The sequence below is a fragment of the Pezoporus wallicus genome, unplaced genomic scaffold, assembly GCF_028554395.1.
Source record: "Pezoporus wallicus isolate ANWC-B61680 ecotype Strahan unplaced genomic scaffold, APGP_CSIRO_Pwel_v1 scaffold_2696, whole genome shotgun sequence".
In the NCBI taxonomy this organism is placed as follows: Eukaryota; Metazoa; Chordata; class Aves; order Psittaciformes; family Psittacidae; genus Pezoporus; species Pezoporus wallicus.
The window spans coordinates 1,196,249-1,216,064 of record NW_026637439.1 but is presented as its reverse complement, the minus strand read 5'-3'; the positions used below and the strand labels follow the sequence as shown (position 1 = coordinate 1,216,064).

General features: G+C 36.2%; 1 protein-coding gene across 2 annotated transcripts in view; it reads right to left on the bottom strand.

Annotated features, from left to right (window-relative positions):
* Positions 1-8,125: 8,125 nt before the first annotated feature.
* Positions 8,126-19,816, bottom strand: part of JMY (junction mediating and regulatory protein, p53 cofactor) — a 60,920-nt gene continuing 49,229 nt past the window's right edge. For both annotated transcript variants that reach the window (XM_057405448.1, XM_057405449.1), the window contains 5 exons: positions 17,296-17,382; positions 15,568-15,663; positions 13,829-14,381; positions 11,458-11,768; positions 8,126-8,284 (listed from right to left, as the gene is read on the bottom strand). In XM_057405448.1, coding sequence (XP_057261431.1) covers positions 11,461-11,768; positions 13,829-14,381; positions 15,568-15,663; positions 17,296-17,382 — 1,044 coding nt within the window. In that variant the 3' untranslated portion in view covers positions 8,126-8,284; positions 11,458-11,460. The remainder of the gene's footprint in view (positions 8,285-11,457; positions 11,769-13,828; positions 14,382-15,567; positions 15,664-17,295; positions 17,383-19,816) is intronic.

Here is a 19,816-nt window from a genome sequence, read left to right as displayed (position 1 = left end):
TTACTCACAGCAAGTGAGTGTGGGGATAAAAAAAGGCCATCGCTTTATGATGTGTCATATGAAGTTGATTCATAACGTGTCTGTTGTGTTGTTTACATTGTGTAGTTAACATGCATGGCAGTTTGAGCATGCATTGATGATTTTGTATGCTAAGAGCTCGGGTACATGCCTACTGAAATCTGATGGGATTAAAATTAAACACTGAGGAAGTATAGTTAATATAAATGCTTTGTATGAATTGCATGGCTCTTCGATTTTTCTTATTCCTGTGACTTTTAAACATTACTATATGAGGGGAGTGTGATGCAAATTAGAGAAGTTGTTTAAGATAAAAGCATGAAGTAAACAATGAATTCTGTTTGAAAGACCATGAATGTGCTTGGCTTTATATAAGTGATATGGGGCATATTGAGATGTCTTAGGGAAGGCAAATCTACTGTCTTCCTGGTGAGGAGAAAGAGTGAAAAAAAGGTGATGCAGGCAATTTGTCTGTGGCACAAGTGTCTCCAACAAAAATCCCACAGACAGCACACAAATAGGTAGGTACAGAGGCAGCAGATGGAGGGAGTGATCCTGAATGCAGTTTTTGTTTTGGTTTGGGTTTTTTCCCCCCTGAGTTTTGTGTGATTATTGAGGAGTGAACCCCAACCTAAGGCAGACAGGCAGCAGTTGTAACAGCAGATAGGAATCGTTGCCTGTTTTTATCCACCTGCCCAGAGATGTGCTGTCTTCGAGCTGATGAACATCTGAACAGTCAGCATTTCAGTGGTGAAGATTTGAATATAGTTTAGAGAAAGTATGAGAGACTGAGGTGCAAAGGGGACATCTGAAGTTCAGAGGCTATTTTATCATCAGGTTTATTACATCCCTCCCACCTGAAGGGTAAAAGCAGAGTGGGAAAACACTCCTATAGCACTAGACCTAGGTAAGTGATTCATGACATGAGCAGGAAGCCCAGGCTTTGCTGGTGTGATTCAGAGGTGCTGCAGGAGTCCGGGACTTCTGTAAGCTCCCTCCTACGGCAGGAAGAGTAAGCCCTGTAAAAGGGGTTTCTCCCTATGATGGGAAGCAGAAGTAAGATCTGCAGAGGTAAGGAACAGTTCACAGGTTTGGAAAAAGAGACCTGACAGACTCACTTTGTATTTTCACTTCTCTCCCGTCTCTCCATCACCTCTGCTGTAAACAGCGGTAAAGCGGTAAAACAGAAACAAATACAACAGAAACCAGGTAATGGTTTCTGTGAGAAATAGGAGGTGTTTTATTTCTGTAGCTTTGAGAAGGTCTGTTGCCACTGAATACTTATTCACAACACACTTTTTGATCTGACTTGCAATGAACATGAAAAAAGAAAAACTGGTTCTACCCCTCTCCCATTTTCTATGTGCTGTAAAACATTCAGGTCGTACTCAGTAGCAGATCACCACCTTCAAAGCGTGCCTGCAGATATACTCACTAATTTGCAATTCTGGTGCATGCATAGAATATACTTCCAACCTGCAGGAATACCCATTAGTCATAAAAGAGAAGCCACTTTTCTGCAGTGCCAAAGTAGACACCAGCTGATGGCAGCAAATAAGTCTTCCACAGGAGTTTGTCCTGCAGTGCAGGACATGTGAAGGCACTCACACCAGGGTCACTACATGCTGCTGAGGGCACAGCTAAAATCACAACCCTTCTCTTGTAGGAAAGGCCAGTGGTGATAAAGAACTTGCTTGTTTTGATACACATTTCCTACTTGTTCAGCATGCTCTGCCACAACCCAAAATTCAGATCATGTGCCATGATCACTAGAAGTGAAAAACACCACTGGAAAACCTGAGCCACGCCTTGGATTTTGGTTAAGACAAGTGGCAGCGTAGGTTTGTACTGAAAACACCACCACCTCTTTAACTTTGTTACTAGAAATGTCATACCTTTTTCTTGTTTTCTCGGGATTATAACTGCACTAAAAAGTTCCTGCTCCAGAAATACACCCCCTTTTTTTTTTATGTTAAAATGTGAGTCAGTACAGGCACAGAACGTGCCTGCACTCACTTAACCTGCACTCTAGTCCTTGTACCAGAAACACCAGAGTTAGAAAATAAAGATACACAACACAAATGTATTTCTTGCATAAGATTTATGTAGATAAGTAACAACACAGAATGGCTATAGAGAAAAACAAACAAGCAGCTGGCAACTCTAGTATGGGACATGATCGGTTGTCTATTTTGGGGTATGTCCCCTCCCCCAGAGAACAGAACAACTTAAAAACACTCATAAAGGTACTTCTACAGTATCTTCATTTACAGTCAGCTTTGCTTTTTAAATATAGTGTACATATACCAAAAAAAAGCAAACAGAAGAGAAGCTGCATGTTTCTGATTTGAGCTTTTCCATGAATCTCACTTGACTTTTTAAGTGACTGCAGGTGGAGCCTTGCTCTCTCCTTGTAATGCCATTGCCATGGGCTATCTGTGAAAGGGTAGAAGATTGTAGTAAGGGAACTATGCTCTTAATATTTCTGGGTTTAATTTTTTACTCTTCTTCATTGTGTTTTTAAGGATGGGAAGTGTATGTGATTTGCATTTCAGCAAAACTATCCTGCATTACTTAAGATTCTTCTACAATACCTATGTTACGTGATTTAGTTACAAGGATGCTACCCAAATATAATTACTCCCTGCTGCAAGATAGCTTAGGCGCAACCATCTGCCATGAAGCAATGACAGGCAGCTTGAGGAGTTCAAAGAATAACAATGGAAACCAAATGAACTAGGTATGATTGCTTTTCCCCATGGGAACTAAACTACTAAAAATTTTTTTTTCATGTTAGTACATATTCAAAGTTAAAACCAGACAGTGGTCAAATAAATATCCTTTAATAAAGGAAAAAGGAATAATTTTAAAGCACCAAAATTGTGAGTATGATGTTACATCGCAGGTACAAGAAGGTGAGTACAGGTTTACATTTCTGAGTCATGATAATAAAAAACATGAAATACACAGCAATAAACTTGCATTGCAGAAAAGCTGCACTAAAGAAAAAAGACCAAAAAGCAGACAAACTTTTTTTGTTTGTTTTTAGGTATTGATAGAAAAGTTTAGTTTTTTACTTTTTAAACATACTTGTTGCTTAATACTTTATAACATTGAGCAATTTTAGGCATAGTAACTTCGCAGTCGTTTACAATAAAATATGCATTGAGTATGTTCTTTTGAATATAATGGAGTTAAAGAACTTTCTTAAAGCCAAGCACAATGTGCTAGTAGTGTTTGAGTCTGCTGATAATATTGCACAAAGCTAGTGAATGGCAAATTGGTTTTCTTTTGATTATTTCTTACATATTCAATAGGCTTAACAAAAAAATTAGTTTCATTAAACTTCACTGGCTTCACTCATGCAAGACAACCTGCAGCCATCTGTATTTCTTAAGCTTTCATCTTATGATGATGTATTTGTACATACTTAAGATTAAATTCAAAACATACAACAACCACAGTAACACACTGGGAGACGTTAAGTGAATATCCCCAATATTTCATAATAAAAAATATGTTTCTAAATCTGAAAATCAAGCCAGTCTATGGCAAACCTAAGTATCAAATAGGTGACAGTCTCTGGAATAAAATCTCTGCAGAGTTTGGACTATCCTCACCAAAACAGCCATTATCCTTTTCACTTGTTCCAAGTGGACACACTACTCGTTAACAGCCTTGGGTATCAGCTTTCAATAATACTCTAGATTAACACTGGAAACTCAGCAGAGTAAAATCCATTGCCCGGTCATTTTCCATATTAGAGGTACATCAGAGCATTCACATTTTGAGAATGGAAAGATGACCTTTTCTGTCTAATTCTGAAGCTGTGGGCCACAGAATACAGAAGACCTGAATCACAATAAAAATACATAAATGTCAGGTTGCAGATTCACCACAGTCAGAGCTGGGAGTTTTGGATTAATAGTCAAACTGAATGGGAAGTGCAAAGAACCGTATATACAACAGCCCCTCCCCAAAATATACTGGCATGCCCACCCACCCTTGACCCTCCTAAAAATTCTAATTTTACGTATTTATGTAGTAGGCATATTAGCAATTAAATATAAATTCATTCTGTAGGAAAAGTTTAAATTACAGTATATTTATAGGTTAAAAATAGCCATTGCTGTACTTTTTACAGCACTGCTAGCAGTACATCAATGTGCTTATTACACCAAAGAGCAATTTGCAGTCAAGTTGAGGATGACCTACTGCCTGCCAGCTCCAGTAGCACTGAAATCATGCAACGCGCTCTCCCAGTTTCTCTCTCTTCTGCTTATTCCTTTTCTTTGCAAGAAGCTTCGCGTGTTCTTAACATGAATTCCGTTGTGCTAAACATAACATATTGTCCATGCTTATGGAGTAATTACCAGAAATACATCTTGGTAATCTAATTGCATAAGCATTGCAAAGAAAAAAATCTGATTACACACGTGAGCAAACTTGATTTACAAATTACACTCTTGAAATTCAGTGCAACAAACGGAATAAAGGTAACATTAACCAACAAAAGTTTCTGTCTCCTCAGTAAGTTGCATCTTCAATAATGCACCTGTCATTAATATTAAACATTACAGAATATAGTGCTTATACTCAAAATGATTCTTTACAAATAATGTGAAGTATGTTGAATTCTATCCCCAATGCAGCCACAAAAAAACCACAGTATATAATTATACTAATTGGTTTTACAGGTGTCTGGTGTAGTATGCAGACATCAGACTTAAAAAATAAAAAAAAAAACAACAGAACAAACAAACAAACAAAAAATCCCAAAAGACTCAGAAGTGACATTTTAAAAAAATCCCCAAACCTTCATCTACCCTAGATAGGTAACTTAACTAATGTATGAAAATATAGTAAAGTGAACAAAATAAGACTATCGGTCACTTGTAAAGGATCTGGAATCTCTGTGAATGAGAGCATCAAATTCGTATTGATGCAGATTACATTTCTGATCAAAAGACTACTGCTGTTTACCTTGTATTTTGGTTATTTTAGTAGAAATCGAATACTTTGTTTCTTGTTCCCACTCACAGAAGGTTTTTCAGTCCTAATATAAGTATTTATATAATAAACAGTTTTTACTTTGCTGGATCAGTTACACTATAATAGAATAGTTTTAATCTGAACAGAGAAAGAAGTTTCTAAAAATGGAAAAAGCCTGAACACTGACAAGACTGCTTAAGTGACTAGCAACAGAACAATGCAGCCACAACAGTAAGTCCAGCCACAAATGAAAAATACCAGTAATAGACAGAAAGGTCTTTTTATGGAGGCTCTCTTTCCTTTGCATAAGTTTATGTGTTTTTAATGTAGTGATGCTTTCTAAGATTTCTCAAGGACCAACACAGCTTTCTCAGCTACAGGAGAACCCATCTCAATGCAGGACTGTCAATAGGTTCCATGAGTTATTTGTGAATATTCTTAAATTTCCCCATTTGGTGCTGTAGCCATTCCACCACAAGATTTCATATTACAGAAGATGGGAAGTTTTATGGATAATATTCACAGTTTTTATATCAAAGTGGAGAATTTTGTGAAATTGTGACATCTAGTGACTCATGGAAGATTAAAATTCAGGTTTGGGTTTCGTTTTTTTTTAGCAGTATGTGGAAAAAAACCATTTACTTTCCACATTGAAGATGTCAGTTTTCAACTGATATAAACTGCTATGCTTAGCATAACAACTACTTTCTGTGTGCGTATAAAATACACGTTCTTATAAGAACTCTATATACTAAACTATTACAGGAATCTAAGATTTCAGCTAAATATAAAACATATTAAGGACAGTTATTCTTTTCAATCATGCACACATTTTTCAAGGCAAAGATGATAGATCACATGGCAAACAAATCTGAAAATTGTGGTACAGTACAGCATGGAGCTAATCACATAAATCACAACACAGTGTTAAACTGCAGACACAAAATGTTGTGCAAGAAGACCACTGCACCTATACTTTAAAATGACACTATTTTTCCTCCCCTCAGAATTTTGCTAGTGTCCCATATGTGTAGCCTAAGGAAAAAAACTGAAGCCTGGAAGACAGGAAAAAATGGACATTAAAGTTGCTCAATCAACACTGTTAATGTAGCACTGACTTTCACATGAACCGTATAATCTGAATTACAGTTCTGCATCATAGTTCTGCTTTGTGCTACAGCCAAAAGATTACTTATTATCTTGGTTTTAATGTGTGGTGTGACTTGAGCAGAAACACCACAGCTTACAGTAGAGGCAATGTCAAATGATTATGATGAACTTTGAAAGTGCTGTTATTGCTGCACGAACAAGAGCGTTAGGCAGCCTGGAACCATGCCACGTACCTTGGGGTTCAGAGCAGTTTAAGAAAAATAAATGATGTAGGTTTAGGTCCTTGGAAAGCCAGTATCATGTGCTTCTTAGAGCTGATCTCAGTACAGAGAAACACAGACCTGATGACTAATACAGCAAAATCCATATGACTCTACAGAACGCTGCTCACAGGTGCTTTGAAAATGAATGTTCGCTAACTTCACAAATAAGGCAACAACATTGAGTAAATGCCTGTGAGAGCAAGATTAAAGTGACATCCTTTCAAGATGTCTGACAGAGCTTCAATTTCAGGACAGCCACAGCAAAAAAATAGAAGGGTCCAAGAGCTAAGGTTCCTTTAGGTTACAAAGCCTATTGCTAAGGTAAGCTCTCCTATTCCTCTTTATATAAACTAAATGGCAAGACATGAAATCTTCTATTATTAACACAGTACATGTTCCATTACATGACAGCAGCAATACATAACTCCACTTAAAAAAACCAAAATCTGCATAATAGTTGTGTCTGTCACAAGAGCAACAGTGAATGGACCACACTACACAAAGGACAGGTACTGCGTATTTCTCAAACACAGCGTATGTCATGGTAGTAAAAAGAAAATGCTACAGAAAATTCAGTTTTCTTAAAATTGTAATGGACTGACCATCACATGGAGTTTATCGATGGTACAAGGTTATTTGTATCTCTGTACTGACCTACCTTCTTAGTGCTGTGGTAGTGTAAGAATAGCTGCCTGCAGCCATTAGTCACAAAGTTTAGGAATACTTCTAAGCATTCACCACAGAGAAAGGTGTAATTCTTGTTTTTAAAAAAAAAAAAGGGAACTTTTTTTTTTTTCAGCTCATAAGCCTTTGGGTATGGAATGCAAACTTTTTTGAAGCTACTAAAGGGAATAATGAAAATAGCAAGAGAAGCATGATTTTCACAAGTGAATCATCAGTATGTTTAAGTGCTTTGATCTTTTTTAAAGAAGGCTGCTTAGATTAATCAAAAACCATTTTAAACCAAAAAAAGAAAAATAATTTTAAGTATGAAATTACAAAATACTGCTTCTTATAACAAATGATAAAACTACCTTGGTTCAGCATAGCTAAATATTATTATTAAAAAAAAGCGCAAGAAGATGTCACTTTAAAAAGGTGTCAGACCACAAACGAATTTCTAAAAAGGTGCTGCAATGTCTTGCTAAATGTACCATGTTGGAAATAAACACATGCTTGAATATGTACTGAATTCAATTCTTACTCCATATTGTGCTGTGTCACTTGTTACTTTTCACACTGACATACACTTCTTCAAACTAAGAAGAAAAAGTTTTAAATTGCGTGTTACTGCATTTCAGCTACTGTAGTGCAACTAGGAATTCTGCTCTTTCTGGAACATCACACTGCTACACCTTCTCTGCAAGGAGATATTTAGTTGGATTTCAAGGCAGATGATATATATTCAGTGCAGTGAAGGGAACGTTTTATAGTTATAGTATACTCTGATGTCTTGGCTGAATCCCAAAGTTACTCTAACAGCAAGTATTCTTGAGTATGTTCTCATATATACTCAATATGCTACCCTCACTTAACTGGCCACACATTACTTATGTAAATATAAAATGTGCTTAAGAATTGGGCATTCTTGATCCTATAAAATACACATCTAAACAACCTAGCTTTCTGTCCAAACCAGAATTTTTTTGAATTAAAAAAAAAAACAAAACAACCAAAACCCAAAACCACCAAACAAAAAAAACCCACCAACCAACCTAACAAAAAGTAGTGACTCAAAAATTAACATTTCAGACTATTTTTTCCATATACTGAATTGTTTGCCAAAGAAAGCCTCCTGTGGAATTGATGGTCATAATTGCTGGCTCTGAATTTTCAAAAATGATGAGGGAAAGTAATCTTCAATGGGGGTTTCTCCTCTCAGGTCAGTAGCTGTGAATCACCTGTTCGGGGAAAAAAGAAAAAGGAACATCTGAAAAGCTAAATGGCTGTACAAACACTGTCTGATCAACATACTAGCTAATTCCAACATGCAATACTGAGCAGCGTCTTCAAAAGCCTTGACTCTCTTTGCTCCCAGGGTAATGACACACTTAACTCCGGAGCCAGAACAGAGTATGACCAGGTCTTTTTTTTGCCTTCTGTATTATTGGCAGTGAATGCAGATTAGAGTTTTAAGAGGCCCAAAATACCTCATTAGAAGGCTGCGGAGAACAAAACCTTGCTGCTTCTCCATTACTTTGTCTGTCACTCCCAGAAGGCCAGGTTTCACATTGCTTACAGTACCCTTTAATGTACTATAGTTATTTATGTGTACCATTATGTACACATACATAGATAGGTTTGGGATACTTTCTGGTATCTTCTTACAACCAGTGATCTTCCAGTTTTTCATACAGAAGGTACTGCATCTTTATAATGCTTGTTCAGCTGTACTTCCAATACACAGAATGCCTTAACATTTTTGTGCATGGTTTAGAGTGCCCATAAGGAAGGAACTGCTCTCAAAAACAAATTATTCATAACATTATGTAGGAGTTAACTCATAAATATAATACAAGAGATGACTACATTTCCTGCTGGAATCAGTTACTATTAGTTTGTCTTCAAAGTTCAGTAATTAACGAAACCACTTCAGTGTGCACTGTTCATACTCCTTGCACATATATCAAAACACTTTTTGGCACTTGATAAACATTAGATCAGATTTAGCCTTCATGACTAAGGCAAATAATTGCATTACATTTAGCCTATAAGGATGTACATGTATTAAATATAGTCTCTAACATACCAATACACTTTTGTATAACTTTTCAACCTAAAATCTCTATGCAACTAATTTTTGGATATGCAGCTTACAGTTAAAAACCAGTAAGTCAATCTTAAAGCTTGGTATTAAATGGATGACCTTATGGAAAAAATACTATTCTGCAACTTTGACAACACATTTTCATTAGATTTTACTCTTGTGTAATAAATTCTGGGTAACCAGTATTTACTTGTAATTACCAGTATTTACTGGGTAACCAGTATTTGCTTGTATTTTCAAGCAAGCACATGAAAGTGCTATGTGAAAAGTCTTTATTCATCTGAATTTCATGAGGGCTTTGTCTCAATTTCAGTTCTCCCAGATTATTTCACTTGCTTCCACAGCAGGGGGCTATTTTCCCTTTCTGAGTGTTAGCTATTTTGTATAACCATTTTTCAATCACAATCTGTACTATCTGCAAAATAGTCTCATTTCATGAAAACAGGGCTGCTTCCATAATACAACACTGTTAAGAGAAAGCAGGTCCCAGATGTGAGTAGAACTCCAAGGGGCATGTGAACTGCTTCTATGGGACTGCAAAGGATAGCAGAGGAAAACATCTATTTATATTGTATGACAAGGTACATGTAAGACTTCAAAGAGGACATACTTCCTATGGAAAATGTCAGGGATGCCCACCCCATTAATTAGATTAAAAAAAATTAAAGTAGTTCTTGGAAAAATCTTCCCCCCCCCCCCCTTTTTTTTTTTACAGACGCACAGTATTGAAGAGTATTCTTGCTAAACAATGCAACAAGATCCAAAGAACAACTTAGATTTAATAAAATCATTAAGTCAAATCACAAAGTTTAAATTTGCTCAGTTATCTAGTAAATGAATAGAGAATAATTGCACTGAGAAAGCCAAATCAATTCCAAGGCATGTCTTCTTTTATAGCTGTCACTTGATTTCTGAAGGTAGTGGGAGTTCACAGTATGCAAGTGAAGAAAAAAGTGACATCCAATCAAAACTATTTTTACTTTGACTTTTAGCAAGTTAAGTGTACCTCTGCTCCTGGATTTTCAACTCCAAAAAGCAGCAGTACATTTGGTATGGAAAAGAACTGGCATGCCATCATTAAACAGCTGTAAATCATTAGTGTGGCCAATGGCTAGTTCAAGAGGAAATAAAGGCAACACTGAGTCTCGTTTTAAAAAATTTTAAGTGGTATTATTTGAAAATAGCATACCAAAAGAACAATTTGAGACATAGTATTTTATAATCACAATGGCATGCAGCAGAGGATGTGCTAAGTCACTTTCACTTTTTAAACAGCTGCAGCGCTTTATCAATACTCACTCTCCAGCTATGGTAACAACTAACCAGGGTAGAACATCCAAAAAAGTTATCTTTTTCCTATTGCTAGCCGTGTTGCAAGGATTATAAATATTTGTCTTCTATGCTCTTGAAATAGCCTTGGATTTCTAAAAATATTTTAAAATTCTTTGCTGTTTTTCATATCTTTTCTACAAATTTTGTCTAGTGGGAGCTTTCTTTAAAGTTCATCCGCATGCCAGTAGCATAAAAGAACCATTGCAGAACAACAGTGGTGTACACTGTTGTAGTAATCAAGAATCTGTTCATGCTACTGATGAAGCCATAATTTTGAAGATACTCTCTTGCTAATTTCTGATTTCATCTGCTGAAGTCTACTATGTGTACTTTCAAGCACTGTAGCTTCGTATAATGCAAGTTCATTTGTATGAGTAGCAGAAGTATAGATAATTTTTTTTATAGTTACTGTTTATAGTCTGGAAATTCAATTATGTCAGAGAATTTACAGATTGAAATCAAGCTATCAAAGAGCCAGTCACACAGGGTAACCAAAGAGATCCCAGTGTGTTCAACAGTCAAATCTAACTATCCTTCACTAACAGCTGTTCAGTCTGAAGTGATAAACATGCTGATTTTTTACAAGGTCAGAAGTAATTAGAAAATAAGTACAAGGTCTGGCCAAGAGTGACTGTGCTGCTTTTTTCTTAAAAGCTTTTTGGTAAGATGAAAACAGTCCCTTTAAATTTACTAAATAAAATAGAGCTTTTCCTAGGACTAGTCCTGTCAATATTCAGCAAAAGTATTCAAACAAGAAAAGGATGTTACCTAAAAAAAGGTTTTCTTCCTATAAACCTTAAATTCTTTGAAAAGTCAGTGATACTAAATTTGTATGTGCATATTTTACCACTTTTGACGTCAGACAGTTTAGTCACATTCATACTAAGTCTCCTACAACGAAGAACCTGAGGCTTAGCCTGTATTGTTATACAAAATGTGTCAAAGAAGTATTTTTTTTAAAGACAGATTATTTACAGGTTAATTTTCCCAGTCTGTGCAAGGCAAACTCTCCTCTTCATCCTCTGATTCAGGTGATGCTTCCTTAATCCGTCGCAACGCTTCATGGATACTCCTTGTCAGGGGGTCAGTATCAGGCAGAATTGTAAAGGACTCTCTCAGAACATCTTTCTGCACTTTCTTCAGTTTCACCCCTTTCCTGATCTGTGCCAAGATGTTATTGCTATCATCTTCATCAGGAAAAGGTGGGAGACTTCTTTGCTCAACCTTTCTTAAGTGAAAGCTGCCACGTTTCAAGGAAGCCAGCACTTCATCCATCGGGGAACTCACTGCAGTAAATCAAAAGACCTTCAGTATTATTTTTAATAAATTTTATCAATCTTCATTTATATTTCCTACAGACCAAAAAGTAGTACTACTAATGTTATAGTCCGATACGGTCAGTATAATGGTAGCTCCAATATTGCTTTAGCCTCCAAGTTTATCTTCCCTATTACAAGGTCAAAACCGGTTTATATGGACAACTATTGTTTCCGAAACCACTTAACTTCCTATGAGGGGGTTAGTCAAATCTTTTGAGAAAGATGGCTTTTGTGTCTGCAGGTAAGAAAATCAAAACAGCTGCAATGAATCCAACACAGTCAAAATACTTATCAGATTAGCCTTCTTCACTTTGAAACAGGTAATGAGTACATATCCTAAGTATCGGACTGTGCAATCCATTCTCAGTACTTCCATTTTGTGGTGGATTTTACCTACTGTATTACTATTACTACGTATCAGTGAGGGAAGCAGCAGTACAGTCAACTGCAACAGTATGCATTTCCTGCTCCTCTGTAGTCATGTATGAATTAGCACACAGTCACAGCATTCCTATGTAATTTTCCTATATGCCTTCCTTTATAGTTAATGAAAACAGAATTAATACTTTATCCCAAGTCTTTCCTTTATCACCAACTTGAAAACAGTTCTTTGCAGAAATAAAAAACTTTGAAAGAGCTTTGGCTCTTTGAAAAGCTACAAGTAGATAAGATCTCTACCCAAGAAAATGCACTACAGTGAATTACCAGCAGTCTGAAATGCTCACATGCACTACCACATACCGATCAGTAAATGAATATCCATCTCCAATTCTTTTTTGTACATCTTGGAATACATTTTTTTTTAACCTATTTTGCATTTATGAGTGAGCTTTGTCCATCAGACTAATGGCCAGGACAGTTGGAATAGACACAAGGAAAAGAGAAATAAAAGAAAACAGGATTGCACACTTGAAGGAAGAAGGAAGGACTGTAGAACAATCATCTGTTGTACAGAAACAAATTTCTGAAATCACTTACAGACTTGGAACATTTTGGCGAACACAGAGCAGCAGGTAGAGTGCTGCTGCAGAAATTAACAGTACTCTTGAGAGGATATAATTTGATTTTATATTTGTCATTTTATGATGCAGATCAAACTGCAGACACAATACATGCTTTATGTAAAACTGCAAGATAAAATGGACATCAGAAAAATAAACAATAGGATTATTGAAAAAGAAAATGGCGCACCACAGCATCAAAATTGATGATGAACTCAAGAGACTACCTGTTACCTGCAAAATTCATAAGAGCTTAAGAATTCTATAACTATGCAGTTGCTTCAAGGATTTTCAGTCATTTAAGGACAATACCAGGGGAAACACTGTTTCTGTCTGAATGAAGACAGTTCTAATTTTGATTTTATCTGGATGAGGGAAAATGCCAGTGAAGGGATGTTTTCTGTAGATGTAATTGATAGAGCCAGGTAGAATTTTTAATAAAATGTTATCACAGCCATATTATTACTGCATGAATCAAGGCTCATTCAAGGTACTTTTTCTCAGTGACTTCCAGTAAAATACTTTGGCTGAGCATTTCTGAAAATCCTATCACTGATTTTCAATTAAAAACTTTGCTCCAATATAGCACGTTTCACCACAACACCAGGATTATTTTGTTCAAACGTGGCTGCCATTCTCCCCATTTTATATATGGGGTAAAGAATAAACAGTTAAAAACACGTAGCACCCCCTTAGGTGAAGCATATAGTATTTGTAGAGCTGGCTGTAAGCTAGATAGGGAAAGATTCTTTTAGACAATGTTTCGCTCCATTTTCTAGCTAGTCTAACATGGTATATTGTAAAGTCAATTTCACAAGTGTGTTCTGTCTAACTAAACAAGTATACAGCACTCTGTCCTGAAAGTCCTATCATTTGTTTCAGTTGCCAACATCTGTCAACTAAAAAGGATCTAATGACTTTCCCATTAATAACAATCAATAAATCACAGTATACACCTTTCTACAAAGCAATTCAAAAACGGAACTGATGTGCATTACAATGAAATATACAGAAATGTAACATTACCTCTTCTCCTCTGTAAACCTTCTAGATCACCAGTCTTCTTAAGCTTCTTCTTGGCACTGACTAGCTGACTGCTGTCAAACAGATATGCTGGTGGGACACCAGAAGAGTGCTGGACTCCCTTCTCCTCACTCTGACGTTTAACAAAGCTGTCACTTTTCTCTAAGGGTTTTGCGGTGGCATCTTCCTTGGAGGGCAAAGGTGGAGGTGGAGGTGGTGGTGGAGGCAAAGGGGGTGGAAGTGGTACTACAGTAACAATCTCTGGTTCAACCTCATTACTGGTGAGTGGAGAAATACTAACAGGAGGCAGTTCAGAGTTAAGACCATCAGGAAGTAATGGGGTATCTCGAAGCTGTTCTAAGCTTGTGAATTCTTGCACTTGCAATGGCCGAACTGCATTTTCTGATTCCACCTCTTCACTTTTCTCTTGGATTTGTATGGCTGCTGGCAAAGACTGAGGCTGATCAACACAGGACGCTGAGCTGGCTGCACATTTTCTTCTTGCATGAGCTAGCCGTAGTCTGGTTGATTTAAGTATTACTTGCCCAGGGTACCGCTAAAGTAGATAAGTTATTGACAGTTAGAGAAGTATGCAACTAATATGCAAGTACTATTCTGGATTCTAAGTATCTGTTGCGGTTTGCCTTTCTGACAAGTAGAATTCATCTGCTACTTTCATGCATTTTGCTCTTGATGTAAAAAAAAGCAAATATATCCTCACCTTTATGCAAAAATGATCCATTTTCTTAATTTTTTATTCTTGGTTAAGCCACAATTTACAAGACTGGTTTGGGATACACATAGGCTAGAATTAGGATTTCATGAAGAACCAGAAAATGTGCATTCAAAACTATTTTTTCTGAAAACTAAAATCAAAATCCCTATTGCTTTCCTTTTCTAAAACTGGTCAATGGCTCCCTCTGCAACAAAGTCCTCTCTGACCCAATACACTAGCCTTAGATGTGAAGCATACTGCCTAAAAATTTATCTCTTGAAACCATCAAACATTTGGAGACTTTACAAAGTATTTTAAGAACTAAATTGCTGCCTCATTATCTATCCTTTCATATTAGTTTCATCCATAGCCACTTCTATGCAAAAATTTAAGATGCTTCTGAAAGACACTTCTAATACCTTTCACAAACAACTGTGGTAAGCCTATAGCAATAGAGATCAAAACAATATCAATACGCTTATACAAAAGTCAACTCATTAACAGCTGTTCTAATTTACAGAAGCTATGCAATTCAAAAGCCTTGCAAACAATAAGGATACAAAAACCGTACTGCTGAGCAAAGCACTGCTAAGTAAAGAAATTTCTCATACCTGTATCTTTTTAATGTGCTCAGCAAAACAAAAAAAAAGTCTTCACCAATTAATAGAATCTCTATTTTATTGCACTTTAATCCCTTTTCTTACTCATTCCCCTTCATTCTACTCATTCTCTGATATTTCCATTGTAGTAGGAAGGGGCAAGCACTGCCAAGTATTCTAGCAATCAGTGGTACTGGGAAATACATTTAGATTATATTTCTTTTAGGAAAGTTTCCAAAGTGTCTTGTTGCAAGACATAGATACTCGTTACCACAAATGCCATATTTTCTTGTAAATATGAATCAAACAGTTAACTGCACAATGAAAAAGAATAGTTAATTACATAGTTTAATCCTGGAATGAGTGGAATAAATAAAAATTTATTCTGCAAAGGGAGCTCGTGGAAAAGCACACTCTTCTTCTATTACCTGTTTAAATGTGCGAAGTCTGTCCAGTGTTTTCTGTCTTTCCTGACTAACCCAGGAGCTCTTTCTTTCCTCTTCATCTTGTAACTGATCTCGCTTCTGAGGAAATACATGGAAAGCATGTAAATATTACATCCAATGTTACATTCAGCATCACCAAAAAAATGAATTAAAATAACTCTTCTACTAATTATTAATAACTACCTAACGATCCTCAAATAAACACATTTTCTGAACTTCAAAACTTGGCCTTTGTCTTCCCCTTACAAAATATTATGCATTTCATGTTCCGTAACTTCAAAAACATGAAAAGCTCTCTAAAGAAAAATTTCAGTCTGGAATTGGAACACCTGAAGATTTGTTACCTTGAAAGACGAGAAATAACTAGAGATGTGACAGAATATTATATTGAAAAAAGACTGCTGAGATTAAAAATGGTATAAATTAACCAGACAACAAACAAGTAACCATTTTCTCTCGTTTCAAGAACAAAATGACAGCCGGAAGTGCAAGGCTGCCCTTTTATGTTAAGATACCATTAGGATTTTCACAGTGCAAAAAATCACAGAACTCACTGCCACAAAGTTTTAAATACTGGGGAAATTAGGTAAATATTTTCATTAGAATTGACAACAGTAAATGAAGAATTTGTATTTAATTATTTAATCCAGCTTCATTTTTCTGTAATCTTACTTCAACAAACTGTTGAAGCTCTTCCTGGCAATTTTTCCTTCCTGATGCAATTATTTCTTATTTAGGGATACTACCTCAGTGAAAACATATATTTGGATCTACCTCCTTTAACTAGTCATGCATTTTCACACAACTTCAGCAGAGTTTCTACATCTTTGAAACATAATACTACTCTTCAGTCACATTTATTGAAAGTGACTGCTAGCTGTCAAATGGCAAAAGTCACTGTACTTAAGTTCAGAAGTTACCAGGAAAACTGATATAGAATAAACCTTAAGCAGAAACAGCAGCTTTAATTCTTAAATTATTCACAGCATTTAATATTACTTTTAAAAGCTAATCTTTATCATCATAATTAAAAAATCTGATCACTTTTGCCTTTTACTGTCATTAAGTCAACACAAAAGCAATGTCTGCCTGCCTGCCATTTTCAGAAGTCAGCTAGTGGCCTGGTGTCCTTCATAAAAAGGATTGGAAGGAAGTAAATACAGATACATCAGGGATAGGAAGAAGAGAACGTGTCTAAAAAAGAGTAAGGACAGGAAACATGAAAAGGTGAAGAGGAATAGAAGTATATGGTGAAAAGAAAGTAACAGCAATAGGGCACAGGAGTTAAAACAGGAGCATAAAGAAAAGACTGTACCAAGAAGAAAGGATAGTTCTACCAACACATTTCAATGCTCCATATGCAATCTGGTCAAACTTTTCCTGAAGCAGTCTCAAACTCAGGGGGGGTGATCTGTTTGTTTCTTTTGGGGATTTGCTTGCTTGATTGTTTTTGGTTTTGTTTATAAATAAGAATGCAACCTAACTCTAGCAGTAATCAGTTATATTGTGAACCTACCATTAAAAAACTTTCTTATTGCTTGGGTTCAATGTCATCCTAACAGTGCTATTATACTCCTGCCTATCAGGTCGGGGACACACAGTATCTTTTTAAAACAGCTATCGCTGTAAATACTGTTCTAATTAATGTATAATGAGGAATACAAGCTACTAACTAAATGCTAATCTCAACAGCAGAAAACACAAACTTACTAGCTGAACAGTATGGTGCATTTTGTATTCTTCCTCACTCTGATGACGCTGCTGGATCTTTTCATTATGCTTTGCGATACAGATCTCCTGTAGAGACATAAAAGGTTATCTATAAGATATAAATTTCTAGTATTGATTTACTGCATATAATGTACCTACCAAATAGGCTTTGTAATTTTTATTTTTCTAATTCTTAGTGCTATCTCAAATGAGCTAATTTAAGCAAGCTAATTTAACTTACAATAAAAAAAAAAATTAAAACGAAAGCAAGCCAAACTCAAACCTATTAAACTGTCAAAAAACATACAAAAGTAACAGCTGCTTGAAACTCTATTCTAGAATACCAGTACAAAAGTAGCAACAAACACTGATTTGTCAAATACTTCCTAAAAGCCTGTGTAACTCCATGTATTTGTATAAATGGAAGATACCTAACTCTCAAACATACTACATATTTGTTTATGCAACAGGACAGATTCTCATTTACAAATGTCAGTTCATCTTTTGCACGTACAATCTGCAAGCACAAACACTAATAATGTTGTTAAAATTTTATGCCTGCAAAACCAGGCTCACCAAGTTCAGATCTGTAATATCCAGTTGAAAAAAAAAAAAGCATTGCCTGCAAATATGACCAGGTTAAAAAAATCACAACAAAACAAAACAGGCCATGTTATACAACAGATGACAAGAAAGAGGATGACACTCAAACTTCAGGTAGATAATAAAAAGAACTGAATTACGTGTCAGTTACAAAGAAGAGGTATGTAAATAGGAATCTGGTGTAGTGACAAGACTCCAGGAACTTGAAACCTCAAAGAAGAATACTGAGGCCCAGTAAATCAGACAGTATGGGCAATGAGATTATGCGTAGTACAAACACCACACAGAAGCAGAACAAAGTCAGATTGTCCAGTTAGAAACAGACCTCACAGGTGTATAAGAGGAGACAGTGTTGAGGAAGCAGTCTGGAATGCAACTGCAGCTGCAACACCAAAACGATGGACTTCCCAGGCATCACTCAGTTTGACTTGTTGGGTGAAACCAGATAATAGCATTGCCATTGAAAGCATGGTGTGGGGCAGCTGAGAGAATTATCAGCTATGAAATAAGATACTACAGTAGTGGCAAACCCCCCCCCGCCCAAAAAAAAAACAACAAAAAAAAGAGGAGAGAGTTGGGGAAAAAAAAAATAAAATCACATGTTGGACACTTGGAAATGCACTTTAAAGCTACATTCTACTACAAGCAGACTATGGACATACTGAGATCACACATATGGGTAGCCAGTGTTCCTATATGGGGCAGAAATATTGCGCTGTCTTGAATGTTTCTGTCCTGGATTCAGATGTAACGTTTACATTTCTCGTTAGTAGCTGGTGCTGTGCTGTGTATTCGACTTTAGTCTGAGAACAATGCTGATAACACACCAATGTTTCAGCGCTGCTAAGTAATGCTTTCTCCAATCAAGGACTTTTCAGTCTCATGCTCTGCCAATGCAGAGAGGCACAGGAAGCTGGGAGGGAGCAGAGACAGGACAACTGACCCAAACTAGCCAAAGGGGTATTCCATACCACAGCATGTCATAACGTCGTAACTGGAGAGAGTTACCCAGAAGGCCCAGATCGCTGCTCAGGTCAGGCTGGGCATTGGTCAGTGGGAGGTGAGAAATTGTATGGTGCATCACTTGTGTTTACTGTTTTTTTTCCCTCTTTCCCTTTTTAGTTTTATATTTCTCCCCTTGTTACTTCCCTTATCATTATTATCACTATTATTAGTAGTAATACTTTTATATTATACTTTAGTTACTGGACTGTTCTTATCTCAACCAGTGTGGTCTACATTCTTTTGATTCTCTTCTCCATTCTGCCAGGAGCTGGAGGGACAGGGAAGGGGTGAGCAAATAGCTGTGGTTCTGAGTTACTGTCTCGGTTTAAACCATGACAGTTCCTGAACATTAAGACTATTCATGTTGCTACCATATACAGGTAACAAAAAAGAGAGTAATTTTCTGTGGAAATACTGTCCCAGCTTGATCAGAGATGTATACGTATAGATAAACACTCTTGTGTTTTATACTTGTTTGTGGAATTCGGGGTTTTTTAATGACAAAAAGTGTTGACTTAATACAGCTGGAAAAGTTAATGCATTTTGAAGACACAGCAATAGCTTCAGAATATTATAAGAAAATCTGAAAGACTTTTCATAATACTACCACTGATTTACCTTTATAATTTATTCCCTATTTATGTGCTAAGTTCAACTGTCTGCTAAAATAATGAGGAATATATGTCATGAGATATAAAAAAGGTATTAAAATAATGAGAAAATATATGTTAGGTTTGGGAGCTTCTGACTCGTAAGTACCTGGGAGGCAGACTTTTATAAAACATTTTCTCTTTAGAATCAGTATTTAAATCTTTCCGATGAAAAGCAACAATGAAAACCATTTTAAGCATGTAGAGAGGATAAAACAAAACATTTGATGCTGACTTTGTACTAATAAACAACCTGCTTTAAT